We start from the raw sequence: 14,738 nt of genomic DNA, 5'->3' as shown, positions 1-14,738 counted from the left end.
ACGCCGGAGTGGGAAGTGTTGTTTCCCTTGTACTCTTTGGTGGCGGAGACTAGGATAGGCTCAGACCACATCCCCCTCATCTTTTCCTCAGGGGAGGAATCAATACGGTGGGGTAGTAGGTTTTTCTTTGAAACGACATGATTTGAAACAGAGGGTTTCGAGCTCATGCTTAAGGAGCGCTGGGCACTCATCTCGCCGCATGTAGGACCCCAGCGGGGCCCAACCGAGTTCTGGACTGCGGCGGTGGCCAAGATGCATGCTTTCCTCAGGGGTTGGGGGGCAAATCACGGTAGCGAATCCAAAAAGGAGAGAGCTAGGCTGGGTGAGGAGATCGCGATCTTAGACCTCGTTGCTGATGTGAGACCGTTCTCCGAGCTTGAATGGGCACATAGGTATGCGTTAGAAAACCAAGTGCTTAGTATCTTGAGAGCGGAAGAGGAGTACTAGCGCCGTAGGGGCGGCGTGAAGTGGGTGACTAAGGGAGATGCGAACATGGGCTACTTTCATGCGTACGCAAATGGGCGGAAACGGAAGAGTTCTATTTTGTTCCTTAACTCCGATGATGGTATCTTGGTTACCTAGAATGAGATCGTGAGACACATTTATGATTTCTTTATTGGGCTGTTGGGAACGGCCGAGGAGAAAAAGTTGTGTCTTCGGGAGGATTTGTGGGATCCTTCCGAGCGCGTGTCCCAGGTAGAGAACGACGGGCTCGCCCTGTCCTTCCTCCCGGAGGAAGTGGATCGGGTGTTGACTTCCATGAAAACGGACACAGCTCCAAGGCCCGACGGGTGGCCCGTAGAGTTCTTTAAGAAATTTTGGCCGTGCTTTAAGCATGTGTTCCACGCGATAGTAAACGGTTTTGCGCTTGGTCAAGTTGACCTCTCCTGCCTTAACTATGGGGCGATTAGCCTTATTCCTAAAGTTAAAGGCGCAGACAACATCAAGCAGTTCAGGCCTATTATGCTTATCAACGTGCCATTTAAACTATGTGCCAAAGCGTACACCACCCGGTTGGCTCTAGTAGCTCAACGGGTGATCCAGAGGAGTCAGACCGCTTTTCTCAAGGGACGCAATATTTTGGAGGGCCCAATTGCACTCCTTGAGATTATGCACGAGCTGAAACGTACCAAGGGGAAAGGGGTTTTGCTCAAACTCGACTTTGAGAAGGCCTATGACCGTGTGAACTGGGAGTTCGTGCGGGAGGTGCTTCTCAAGAAGGGGTTCGAGGCGGGCTTTGTGCACCGTATAATGCACCTGGTCAGTTGTGGGCAGACCGCGGTGACGATCAACAAAGAGATGGGTAAGTTCTTTCATAATAAACGCGGGCTTCGCCAAGGAGACCCAAGCTCTCCGCCGATCTTCAACTTCATGGCGGATGCGCTAACGGCTATGATTACTAAAGCTAGAGTGGCGGGTCACGTTAAAGGGCTGGTGCCACACCTCATCCCGGGGGGTGACGCATCTGCAATATGTAGACGATACGATGCTGCTGTTCAAGCCGGACAACCATAGCATAGCATCTATCAAGCTGCTGCTCCTTGCCTTTGAGATTCTATCGACGCTGAAAATTAACTTTCTCAAGAGTGAAGTTATTACTATGGGTTTGGACTAGCAAGAGAGTCTGCGGATTGCTAATTTACTTAATTGCAAGCTTGGGAGCTTCCCGATTAAGTACCTAGGGCTCCCAGTCACGCACCAGAAAATCTCTATTTCTGAATGGGAGCCTCTATATGGCAAAGTGGCTAACAGAGTTAGCCCGTGGTGAGGGGGATTCATGTCGTCGGCAGCTAGATTGATCATGACCAACTCTAGCCTTTCCTCCCTCCCACTTTTCACAATGGGGATGTTCCTATTAGCGGATGGGGTCCATGTGAAGCTCGACACACCCCGTTTCAAGTTCTTTTGGGAAGGAGCTGGAACGAAGAGGAAATACCATTTGGTCAAGTGGGCGGCGGTGTGTAGACCCAAGAAATTTGGTGGTCTAGGGATCACTAATTCAAAGCTTATGAATGTTGCCTTAATGACCAAATGGTGGTGGAAGCTAGCCAATAACGAGTCCAGTCTATGGGCGGACCTGCTTCGTGCGAAGTACTTCCTGGACGGTAACGTGTTCAACGCCAAGCCCTCGGGATCGTCGTTCTGGAACGTTATCCAGGCGGTGCGTCCGGCGTTTGTGTTAGGCGCGAGTTTTGAGGTAAAGAACGGCATGTCAACGTGATTCTAGTTAGACAAATGGCTTGATGATAGGCCCCTTTGGCAAGTTTTCCCGCAGCTATACAATGTGGCCTCGGATACCAACGTTTTGGTGGGGGACGTCATGCGTTCTGCTCCACCGGCGATTCACTTCTTGCGGCCTCTAGTGGCAACAGAAGCGGCGAGTTGGGACTCGCTGCAGGCCCAGACCGCTCATCGCCAACTCAGCTTGGGAGCGGATAAGGTGTCCTGGGACTTGTCTGCGTCCCAAAAATTGTCGGTCAAGTCTATGTATAGCAAACTCACTGAGGGAAACACGCTAGACATAGCTAGGGGGCTATGGAAGGCGGGGCTCCCGCTCAAGATTAAAATCTTCCTCTGGCAAATGTTTCGAAATCGTCTCCCGACGGCCGATAACGTCGCCAAGCGCAACGGCCCGTCTGATGGGTCATGTGTAGTGTGTGAGCTGCATGAGGATGCGAACCATGATGTCTTCTAGTGCGCGTTACATAAGTTTGCATGGTGTGCCATGAGGGAAGTGTTCCAACAAAATTGGAACCCTAGATCGGGAGCGGATCTTTTGGCGGTGTTGCAGTCGCAACACGGGGCCAACGCTAGGGTGTTATGGCGATGTGTGGGAGCATTGCTTTGGTCCCTTTGCACGATCAAAAATAAAATGACAATTGAGAAAAAGTTTCATGCTCACCCGGCTGACGTGATATTCAAATGCCATCTCTTTCTTCAGATGTGGACACCTGTGGGGAAACAACGCGATACTGAGCTCATGAAGATCACGATGGAGAAGATCGGCAACAGTATCTCGCGACTCCGGCAAGCGGCTTGAGCTGTTTCATGTCTCTTTTGGCTTTGACGGATGGAGGTGACCTGCTGCGTTGGTTCTTTTATGGTCGCTTCGGTTGGGGCCGTGTTATGCTTATGGCCGGTGAGGCCTAACTTGAACTTGATTTGATTTGGCTGTAAGATGTTTGAACCTTGTGATGCTGCCAGGTGGCTTTATTAATTTAAAATCGAACGTTTCTAGCGTCTTCGTTCAAAAAAGGGGAGAGCTGCATAGAAAAGATAATAAGAGAAAAAAGGCGTCGTATAGAGTGTGTGGGCTAGAAAAACTTACAACTGCACGGCTTCCCTGGTCGTTCGATCCAGCTGGATTACGTGGCCCGCGCGCGACCGGCGGTCGTATGTAAACGTTTCCCTTGCCTTTTAGATACAGTTTTGCTAAAACTCATCTAGATGAGATATAATTTGGTCTCATTCATATTTTATAGCTATTGGATGTGATGCTATAAGATGCGTGTGTGCTGACGTGGGTTGTATCGTGAATGAGACCAAATTATGTCTCATCTAGATGAGTTCTAGGGATACAGGGAGGGACCTGAAAGGTTTTGACTTCATGCTCCTTTTCACTCGCCAACTGAGCGCCGTGGTCGTTCCTACGCACCCCTCGAATATCCACCGTTCCATACCCACCAATTCTAGCAGATCCAGATCCAGATCCGGTATCACCATCTCCATCTACGGATTCATCTACCACCGCGCTGCACGAGAAAAAGGTTCTGCTCTGCCTGGACTGCCGACGGGCAGCAGTTCGTCCTCCCTTAAACACGCACAGGCCAAGATGGTGGAGTGAAACTTCCATTAGAGCTGCCAAGTACGGCGAGTTTTCTCTTCCTTTTTTCTTTCAATTCTCGACTTTGTAGACCTCAGTTATAGACTTTTTACCAATCGCACTGCACTTGCACCTCATATGCAGAAAGATCTACTATTCCCTGTTACTATTTGTCCCAAGCAAAGAGTCTGCTACGATGGATCTCATCGTTGGCGCCTCGAGCAACGCCGTGAAATCCCTCGTCGGCAAGCTCGGGAGCCTACTCGCCCAGGAGTACACCCTGATCCAGGGCGTCCGCGACGACATCCAGTACATCAACGATGAGCTGGCCAGTATGCAGGCTTTCCTCAACAGGACCAAGCGTGCTGGCAGCCACGACGAGCAGCGGCAGGACTGGATGAAGCAGGTGCGCGAGGTGTCCTACGACATTGAGGACTGCGTCGACGACGTCAACCACCGGCTCGGCCACGAGCCCCGAGGGAACGGCAAGCTGATGTACATCCGGAAGAAGTGGTATTTCCTCACGACGATGTACGTGCGCCGGTGCATCGCCGCCGAGATCGGCAACCTCAAGGTTCGGGCGCAGCAGGTCAGCGACCGGCGCACGAGGTACGGGGTGGACAACCTTAGGGGAAGTAGCAGTGAGCCCGTGGTAGCTGACGCTCCTACAGACCGTGTAGCTCCGCCTCCCGAACTCATTGGCACGAAGCAACCGGTGGGCGTGGAAGATGCCATGAACGAACTCGGGGGATGGTTTAAAGCAGAGCAGCGCACCACTCAGCAGAGCACTGAGAAGCGGTTCCTTGCCATTTTTGGGTTTGGTGGCCTTGGGAAGACCACGCTCGCCATGGAGTTGTACCGCAGGTTTGGAGATGATTTTGACTGCAGAGCGTCGGTGCAGGCCTCGCAGAAGTTCAATCTTTTGATGATTCTGAGGAGCCTTGTCAAGCAGTTCCATGAGCAGCAGGCCGGTGCTTCTCTGAATGACCCCCTTGAGGGAATTGAGGAATGGGGAGAAAAAGATCTCAGAAAGAAGCTCGTTCACCAACTGAAAGATAAGAGGTACTACTCGTATACTTCTGCTCTTGTTATACTAGTACTTACTTTACGTGCACAAGTCAGTCCATTATACTAGTATTTAATTGTGATGTTGCTATTGCAAATACTTACTTTGTTTTTCAACAATTCTTGAATTAGGTACCTTGTCTTGATAGATGACATATGGTCTGTATCAGCATGGGAAAACATTAATGATTCTTTGCCTGAAAGAGTGAAATGTGGGAGTGTAGTGGTGACAACAAGGTTTAAATCTGTAGCTGTTGCCTGCTGCCGTCGAAATGGTCGCTTGTATGACCACAAGCCACTTCTTGAAGAAAATTCCTACAAATTATTCCGCCAAATTGTCTCAAGTGCTCCTGATAATGCATCTAAAGCTTCATTATATGGTCAAATTCTCTCCGGCACTCCTGATAATCCAACTAAAGCTCCATCAGGTGATCACATTGTCACCTCTGCTTCTGATAGTCCAACTGAAGCTGCATCACATGGTATAATTATCTCGGGTGCTGTTGGTAATAATCCAACTAAAGCAGTAGCACATGGTCAAATTATGTCTGGTACTTCTGACAATCCCATTGGAGATGCTCAAGCTCTTTTAAAAAAATGTGGAGGTTTGCCTTTGGCCATAATTGTCGTAGCAGGGCTCGTGGCTAGTAAACTGAGATCAGGCACTAGCTCGAAGCCAATAGATAACTACTTAGCTGAAGTGGACAAGGCTTTGAGTGGAGGGTTGGAAACTCATCTCAGTACGGAAGGAGTGACAAAAGTACTTGACCAATGCTACAATGATTTGCCGGCTGATCTCAAGACCTGTTTATTGTACTTGAGCATGTTTCCAAAGGGCAGCTTTGTTAGCAGAAAGCGTTTGATTAGAAGATGGATAGGAGAAGGCTTTATCATTCAAAAGCATGGGAAGACTATTGAGGAAGTTGCTGAAGATTACTTCAACGAACTAATTAGCAGAAACTTGATTCGGGCAGTCGACAACAGCAGTAATGGCAAGGTCAAGACCTATCAAATTCATGACATGGTTCTTGAGTATATTGTTTCCAAGTCCAGCGACGAGAATTTCATCACTGTAGTGGGTGGTCACTGGCAGACACCATTTCCAAGCTACAAGGTGCGCCGACTCTCTATTCACAGAAGTGCCCGGGAAGAAAAAGAAACTGTGGAGAGGATGAAATTGTCACATGTCCGATCATTGACAGCATTCGACAGCTTTAAAGCACTGCATTCTTGTTTGCTGAAGTTTCAGATACTGCAAGTGCTGGATCTTGAATCTTGTAGAGATTTATCGTCCCATCAGCTCCAGAAAATATGCAAAATGCACCAGTTGAAGTACTTGAGCTTGCGTCGGACAGACATTGAGGAGATTCCAGCTGAAATAGGGAAGCTGGAATATTTGGAGGTATTTGACATAAGGGAGACAGAAGTAAGTGAACTGCCTCAGTCAGTTGGGGGGCTAAAGCGGATGACCCATCTGCTTGCTGGCAATAAAAGCAAGCGGAAAGCACTGATAATGACAGAAGAGATCACAAAGATGACAGCCCTTAAAACGCTATCTGGTATGGGGATATGTGGAACCACAACTGCAGGCATGGTCAGATTCACCAGGAAGACAACGGCTACTGGCTTATTCAAATCGGCTAGCCGCGGCTCATGTAAGCAAGTGCTCCAAGCCTTAGAGAAGCTCACAAACCTGAAGAAACTCAGCCTTTACATACTTGGGAAGCTGGAAGAAGAAGATGAGATACTATTGCTCTCTGCCATTGAGCACCTGAGCAGTTGCTCGCTCAAATTTCTTGCAGTTGATGATGGCTTCACTGGCTTTCTTGAGGAATCACTCAGTTCTTCAAAAGCACCGCCAGAGCACCTGCACACCCTGGAGCTTTGCGGCAATTTATTTGAAGTGCCCAAGTGGATCGTTAGTATGCATGGCCTTGAGAAACTAACTTTGTCCTTAACTTCACTGAGGACAGATACTTTGATGCTTCTAAGTGAATTGCCTGAGCTATTCTCTCTCACTTTCTCTCTAGATGCAGCAAAGTCCAAGAATGGAAGTGCTCTTGAAATTCTGCATAAGAATACAATGAATTCAGGAGGAGAGATATTTGTGCCGGATGGTGGTTTCGGCAAGCTTAAGCTACTGCGCTTATTGGCACCATTTCTGCCACCTTTGAGTTTTGTGGAAGGTGCCATGCCAACGCTCCAGAGGCTTGAACTGAGGTTCAGAACTGCGTATGGTGTTCATGGCCTGGAAAATCTTGCAAGTCTCCGTCAGATATTTCTTGCAGTCAGCAGCAAGGCCCCTAAGGCGGCCGAGGAGAAAAAGCGATTGGCGAACAAGATTGAGAAGAATCCCCCTACTGTGATTGTCGACGAGTACAACGAATCATCAATGGAGTAAGAGATTGTCTGGTCTAGCTATTCTTAATACTTAGTATCTTTGTATTGTACGGATATATATAACTTAGCAATAAAGATAGTTCCGTGTACGGTGTACCAACCGATGATGCAGAGGCCTGGGTTTCTCGCTTTATACCATCAAGCCTGGTGATAAGCGCGTGTCTATATTGTGTCGTGGCATTCTTGCTCCGCATTGCTGGTGCTCTTAGAGCATCTCCATCGGATGATGTAAAACAACCGTCGTGCCAAAAAAACTGCTGTTTGAGGGCATTTTGAGCCAAAAAAAACATATCCCACAAATGCCCTATCTCTATTTGTTGCCAAAATAATTTGCAAATGCCCTAAATTTTTGTTACAAGTGGTGTATATTTGCAACACCATTAGAGCATCTACAGCCGGACTTGACAAATTCGGTCCCTCAAATGCCTGCAGACCCGCATGCACTAACTGGTCATCCTCAAATTGCGTCATCCACGTCCACGTATCTCATATCTGATCCTCTATATCCATACTAAATCATGCAACGTCGATAAAAACTACGTAGATCATGAGCGGACATAGAAACGGACATACAAGTGCACAATCTGTTCCCCAAACGATCACAGTCGGATCTTCAAAAGATCGTCACAGTTCACATAATGCACATAACACGACGGACAAGTTTAAACTACATCTAAAACCTTGAATTTAAAGTGGGGAAGGCAGATCTTCACCACTTCCTAGTTGGCCCTTTCCCCTTCTGGTCGCCAGCGCAACTATAAGCGTCGGCGTCTGGTGGAGGATCGTCTGAGTCGTCGGACGAGGCGTCGTGGTCGTCGCCGTCAGAGGTGTTGGAGAGGAGGATGAGCCCTTTGAGCCGCCGAGCGGCGCTGTCCTACTGCCTCTTGAGCTTCGCTAGTTCAACCGCCTCCGACGCTGCCACCGTCGCGTCGCGCTCAGACTGCTCAATGGCAATTCAGAGCGCCTTGTCCTTCTTCCGGCGGAGCCGCCAAGCGTCTGTCTCCGTCGTCATAACCGACCGGCGGTAGACCCAAGCGAGGAGTCGCTCGTCCTCGTCGGGCTCTGCTTGCATCCCACGGCGGCGCACGGACTGCTCCGCCGTGTCCCTCTCCCTTGTCTGCTACCTCTCGCGGCGGGCGGTGCGCGCCTCCGATTCCGGCGTGCACGTCCGGGCCGGCGGGGCGGACACAAGCACCCACAGCTGCCCATGTGGGGGTGCAGCAGCTGGATGGGGCAGGGGACAGCGTGGGGAGGCGCGGGCTGTGCAGCCCTCGCGGAGCTCTACGCGGGCCGGGAGGGGCCTACACCGGCTAGGGAGCAGCGGCGACGCTACAGATCCAGAGCTGCCTCCGGTGTCCACCTTGGCCTGCTCCAAGGCAATACGGAGGGCCAGCTCCTCATCGACGTCAACGTCGGAGTCGGAGCGGCTGCCAGAGCTCGACATGGTCGACATATTGGATCAGAGTCAGAGAGGAGAGAGGGGAGGACAGAGTGAGAGAGGAGAGCAAGTGAGCTAGGGTTTCGAGCGAGGAGACAGATTGGGGTTTTTGTGGGACACTGGTGGGGTTAGTGGTGGGCCCGGCCTGTCAGGAGGACGTGCCCGGGCCACCCCATATCCGTCGGCTGGATATGGGGGGCACCGGACAGCCCGGGCGTTTGAGGGTGGTTCGAGGCGTCTGGTGGGGTCATTTTTTTTGTGACCGGTCCGCCCGCCCGGGCATTTGAGACGGGTTTGGGGCACCTGGTTGTAGATGCTCTTAGTGTTGCCCCAAAACAAAAACGGTTGTGGTGGGAACCCAACCGCCAGTGTAATCTTTCACCGCTGCCATGCCGCCTCACCCTGCCTCCGCAACGGCCGATTCAAGCCGCCGCCACAACTACTTCATCGACCACCGTGAACCCCACCACCCCTCGGCGACCTCCGTCACTGAGCCCCGACCCCGTCGAGCTTGTAACACGTTCGTCCCATCCCGCTGACGTCGACCTCCCCATCCCACCACTCGGCACCGTTCGCCGCAACCGCCCATGCCCGTTGAGCTCGCAACGCGGACGGCCTATCCCGCTACCGTCCCCGTGCACCATGCCGCTGTCCCTGAGAACCTCGTCATCGTCCCCGAGCTCCGTCAGCCCGGGCGTTTAAGGCGTCCGTCTGGGTCGAAATTTCATGATCGGTCAATGACCGGGCGGGCCGCCCGGGCGTTTGAGGAGGGTTTGGGGCGCCTGGTTGTAGATGCTCTAATCATCTGCTTCTGCTTTCTTACTTTTTGCTAGTTGTGCAGCAATGTAAGTTGTCTACTTATTGAACTCACTGCTCTCTTAATCTAGCAGTTCACATATTTTACATTACATGGAAATTTAATTTTATTCATTACGGTTTGAGTGCATGCAATAAAAAAAAGTATATGTCGTGTTTGAGTGCATTACGGTTTGTTCACATATTGGGTTCTCTTATTTAATGTTGCAAACCCAACTTGCATACCTTATCTAGTTTCCTGGTGGGCATATCTGTGAATACTATTTTCTTGCATGCATTTCCAGCTTCAAGTTTGCTGTTGTACTCTGTACTTGCTGAGCAATGAGTTGAGCACTGAACTATTTCAACAAAAGATGTGCATAAGTAACTACTATAAGAGAGGGAGGATAGATTGCTCTATCCCATATACCTATGAACAGCGGACTAAGTAACAAGCATGGAGTTCCAAAACGAAGAATTTTGTGAGTAGGCAAGCAGATTATTGTTATCATCCGGGTTTTTTTTTAATTTGTACCTGCATTCTTCTGGTTTGTGCTCTCATCTTGAAATTTAACACCATTGTGCCCCTTATTTTGTGAGTATGACTTATTTTTCATCAGAATTGTAAATGTTTCCTGTTAGCACATGGGAATGAAAGTTGCCAACACGTTTTGTATTCGATATATCCTGATGCATATTCACTTTTGGCAGGGTATATCAGTAACTGATGTCTATTCCAGTGACGGTCATGGCAAGGAGAACGAAGATGAGAGGCCGACATTGGCTTTATTTATTTAAAGCCGGGCGCCGCTTGTGCCTGTTTTTCTGAAAAAAGAGCATCTAGCATTAATCATAAATTTGTGGGGCACTCCTTGTTATTGCATCTGTTTCGTTCTGAGATCCTGTAACATGTACAAGGAGACTCTTGTTCCCTTGGACAAATATCCTGAACCATTGTTCGCGCACCGATTCGGCCTCTTCCTCTATCACTTGCTTGTCAGCAGAGCACTTTCAGGTTTCTAGTTCTTAAGAGACATCCAGCGCACAATGCTGCTTGGCCCTAGAGATCCAACAGGGGCAGTGGCCTTGACTTAAACAGAAACGATGGTGTAAATTTCTGAACATATTTTAAGCAGTTTACCAAGTTTAAAATTTTGAGATGCACCACCAGTCTGCATGTTGGCTTCCTGTGCTGATGTTGGTCTAGTTCTCGTGATATGCACTTGATATCGTGAATGATTAATTTGCCAACATTTGTCCAGACTCTGAGATTTAAACTGCCGTTCGTCATCCTGTGGCACGATGCGGTAGATCGGCACAACCTCCTTCTGAAACCCTGAGGAATCTACAGTTATCTAGTGGTAGGAAGTGACCTGAAATTGAGTGGGTTGTGTCAGGATTTTTATTTTTATTTTATTTTTTTTGCTTTTTCATCATGGGAAAGTCGAATCCTTCAATTCAGTGCAGATATTTCTCATTCAATTTCAAGTCCAAAACACACAAACACAGTAGCCAGTTGACAATTATTACCACGTGATACCGCCAAGAAACTACTAGAGCCCAGAAGACCATTGCTTCACCAAAAGTGCACAAAAATCAGACTTGTAACTTGTAGTCAATAAACAGGGAGGCAGGCAAGTAGTCCAGATCTCCGCTGTTGTTCAGGAAACAACTGACGATAAGCAATGAACATCAACTCTAGAGCTTACGTTTTAATCTAGTGAAACATTGACTTCACGCAAAGTTAATCAAGATAGGATGACTAGTTGACTGATACTATTTGCTTAAGGACACAATTGACCTCTACACATTCACAAACCAGAAGAGAGCATTTCCACAGAGCAGTTACGATTAGAACACATCTGGGTGATTTAGGAATCTGAAACATCATTTACGATTAGAACACATCTGGGTGATTTAGGAATCTGAAACATTGAGTACCAAGGCAATGCCAGGAGTACCATAACAAGAACAAGCCAATGGCAAACAAATCAGACGGTTTGTTCCTATTCATCAGCACCTCAATTATGACAGCGCCAGTGGCCAGCAGTGGACAGTAACGAGGCAATTAAGACCGACATGTAAAACACTGGGTTCTGCACAAACTGAAGAAACAAAAACCTGAAAACACCGGGCAGGAATTTTAAGCAAAACTTCATGTTTGAGACGTATAAAAAAACTAGAACATCTATTAGTAAACCACCGCGGAAATCGGTAAATAGAACCAACAACGTTTCCGAAATCTTCATTTGCCAATTGAAGCGGACATAATTCAGTTCTTGCAGGTGGCCGACGAGCCAACAAAGCATTTACAATGATTCGGCAATTTTCATCCAAAAGTAGGACTACTATTACTTGCAGATAACCAGAGTCCACGGACAAGCACTAAGCCAACAGTATAGAACTACATTTGCTACTAGATACAGGCGACGCAGTCTAAGAGGAGGTGAACTTGGTGACGGCCTTGGTGCCCTCAGAGACGGCGTGCTTGGCGAGTTCCCCGGGGAGGACGAGGCGGACGGAGGTCTGGATCTCCCGGGAGGTGATGGTGGGCTTCTTGTTGTAGCGGGCGAGCTTGGCGGCCTCCCCGGCGAGCTTCTCGAAGATGTCGTTGATGAAGGAGTTCATGATGGACATGGCCTTGGAGGAGATGCCGATGTCGGGGTGCACCTGCTTGAGCACCTTGAAGATGTAGATCTTGTAGGTCTCGACGCTCTTCTTGCTCTTCTTCTTGCCCTTCTTCTCGCCGCCTTCCTTGGAGGCGGTCTTGCCCGCCGGCAGCCGCTTCTCGGCCTTGGGCTTCTTCGCCGCCGGGGCCTTCTCGGCCTTCTCCGCCGCGGGCTCCTCCTCTGCGGGCTTCTTCGCCGCCGGCTTCTTCTCCGCCTTGGGGGCCATCGCTGCTTCGGGAGGGGGAGAAAAGTGGGTGGGTTGCTTCGCCGCCGGAAGGTGTTGGGACTTGGAGATGGAGGAGATGTGGGGGAAAGCAGAACGGGGGTGATGGGCTTATAGAGGTGGAGAGGCGAGCGCTGATTGGTGGAGGGGTGCGTGTCCCGGATCGGTGATGTTGAACGGTCAGATGCGTTCGGCGCTATTGGACGTGGACGTCCGGGATGCGTTTCGGCGCGGATCGCGGGCGTGGGGCGCGGTAGTGCCATTTTGGAAAGAGCGGGACCGGGAAGACGAGAAGAGCGGGTCAATTTTGGAGCGCCGGGACGGTGAGAATGTTTTCCGATTTCGCGCTTTAGAGAGAGATCCATTTCGCGGTTAATTTTGGCACTGGGACGGTGGGACCCATGGCTGTATCCGGGAGTATAAATTAAAAAAAAAGAGCAACTCTAACGGGGCGACCCATTTCGTCCATCGGCGTCCTTTTGGGTCGGCGCAGACACAAAAGTCGGTCCAACGCGCTGACCCAAACGGACGCGCGTCCGCTTGGCGTCCGCCTGCCGACCCATTCTCGACCCATTTTTTAGTTGCATTTGCGTCGGCGCGGACACGAGACGGACGCGTGTGCGCCTTCTCCTCCTCCCGGGCCCGCTGATCTTCGAGGGTGGTGCGTCGGCCGCTGGCTACAATCCCGACGAGACACAAAGCCAGGACGGCCGAGGGGCGTTCACGCCGGCCGCTGGCTACGATCCCGATCAGGCGGCCTTCATGCGTGATCAGGTCGGCATGGACCTGGATGGCTTCCTACTTGACCATGAGTTCCGGACGACTACGGGCAAGAGGAAGAGGACGAGTGCGACATCGAAGGGGAGCCTTTGTTCAAGGACGAGCTCGCCAACCAAGCCGCCGGGCCGAAGCCGAAGCGCAAGAGCAAGCGGACCAGGGCATACACGGCGGCCGAGGACAAGCTTCTTTGCGAGTGTTGGAGAGACATTGAGCAAGACCCCAAGACGGGCGCCGAACAAAAGCATTCAACTTTTTGGATTCGTGTCCACCGTGAGTTTCATGAGCGCAAGAAGATTCTGCCTTACCAAATAGTGAGCACGCGCGGGTGGGTGTCCATTTCGAAGCGATGGAGGGTGATCCAACAAGAGTGCAACAAGTTTTGTGCCACTCTTGAGAGCGTCAAGGCCCGCCCCGTGAGCGGCATCAACATGCAAGACATGGTATGCTAGCAAGCCGCCCTCTTTTGTGTCTTCAAGTTTATGCTTGCGTGTTCTTTTGCATACCATTTACCAATATACTTGCATAAAATATATTTGTAGGCATTTCATGCTTTGGAGGCATTCAAGGTCCAACATAATGGCAAGTGCTTCAACCACTCCCATTGCTTTAGGGTCATCAAAGACGAGGAGAAGTTCAAGGCGCAATATGCTGCCCTCAAGTCGCATGGGAGGAAGCAAGCCGTGGAGGAGGTTGGGGACGGTGAGAAGGCACGGCCGCGGGGGAAGACCAACTCCAAGAAGGAGGACAAGAGGGATGCGGCATCGAACGCCTTGATCACAAGCGTGGAGGGCATGATGAACAAGAAGGACTCAAGGGAGAAGGAGCGTCGGCGTTACAAAGAAGAGCAAATGAACGCCTTCATGGAGATCCAAATGAGGAGGCTTGAGATGGACGCGGAGAAGCAAGCGAAGATGCTTGAGATGGAGGCGGAGAAGCAAGCCAAGATGCTAGAGATCGGGGCCGCCAACGCCAAGACCAAGACGAAAGAAGTGGCTCTCGCGAGCATGATGACCGGGGTGGAGATCATGAAGGTGGATCTCAACACCGTGTCGCCAAGGAAGAGGCCGTGGTTCGAGAAGATGCGGGCCGACATGCTCAAGTTCAATGACAAGTGATCTCGTGGCGGCGAGCGCCATCCTTTTTTTGTATGCCGGCAGGCGTGCTGGCATGACCACAGGGGCTGCGATGGCGTGGTCGAACTCAAGTCCCACCTCTTTTGTGTGCTGGCATGTGTGCCGGACGCTGGCGAGTGCGCCAACATGAACTATATGGTGATATTTTTTGAAGCCGACATTGTATGCCGGCGCTGGCATGGTGCCGGCATGAGACATGGCTGCTGGCATGATCGATGGTCGCGGGCCTTTTTTAAAAATTGAATGCGGACATGAAATGGGTCGGCGCGTTGGTCGCACTGCCGAGCTAAATCTAAAACAGGGCGGACGCTGGGCGGGCGGCCGACCCAAACAGACAAATGCGCCGTCCGTTCGGGTCGCCCCGTTGGAGTTGCTCTAACATAGTTAACTGGGAATGAAAACTCCAATGTGG

The 14,738-nt window shown here is 50.4% G+C and overlaps 2 protein-coding genes across 2 annotated transcripts; one reads left to right on the top strand and one right to left on the bottom strand.

Annotated features, from left to right (window-relative positions):
* The first annotated feature begins 3,609 nt into the window (after positions 1–3,609).
* LOC123053410 (disease resistance protein PIK6-NP) lies at positions 3,610–10,659 on the top strand. Its single transcript, XM_044476889.1, has 4 exons — positions 3,610–3,865; positions 3,968–4,885; positions 5,021–7,285; positions 10,233–10,659. Exons 2-4 carry the CDS (start codon positions 4,020–4,022, stop codon positions 10,243–10,245), a joined length of 3,144 nt encoding a protein of 1,047 aa, XP_044332824.1. The 5' UTR covers positions 3,610–3,865; positions 3,968–4,019; the 3' UTR covers positions 10,246–10,659.
* A 1,095-nt stretch (positions 10,660–11,754) lies between these two features.
* Positions 11,755–12,504, bottom strand: LOC123053409 (histone H2B.1-like). Its single transcript, XM_044476887.1, has one exon. The coding sequence runs from the start codon at positions 12,414–12,416 to the stop codon at positions 11,958–11,960; it is 459 nt and encodes a 152-aa protein (XP_044332822.1). The 5' UTR covers positions 12,417–12,504; the 3' UTR covers positions 11,755–11,957.
* Between the last annotated feature and the right edge of the window lie 2,234 nt (positions 12,505–14,738).

This window comes from Triticum aestivum, chromosome 2D (assembly GCF_018294505.1).
Source record: "Triticum aestivum cultivar Chinese Spring chromosome 2D, IWGSC CS RefSeq v2.1, whole genome shotgun sequence".
In the NCBI taxonomy this organism is placed as follows: domain Eukaryota; kingdom Viridiplantae; phylum Streptophyta; class Magnoliopsida; order Poales; family Poaceae; genus Triticum; species Triticum aestivum.
This window is presented reverse-complemented; position numbering and strand designations above follow the sequence as displayed.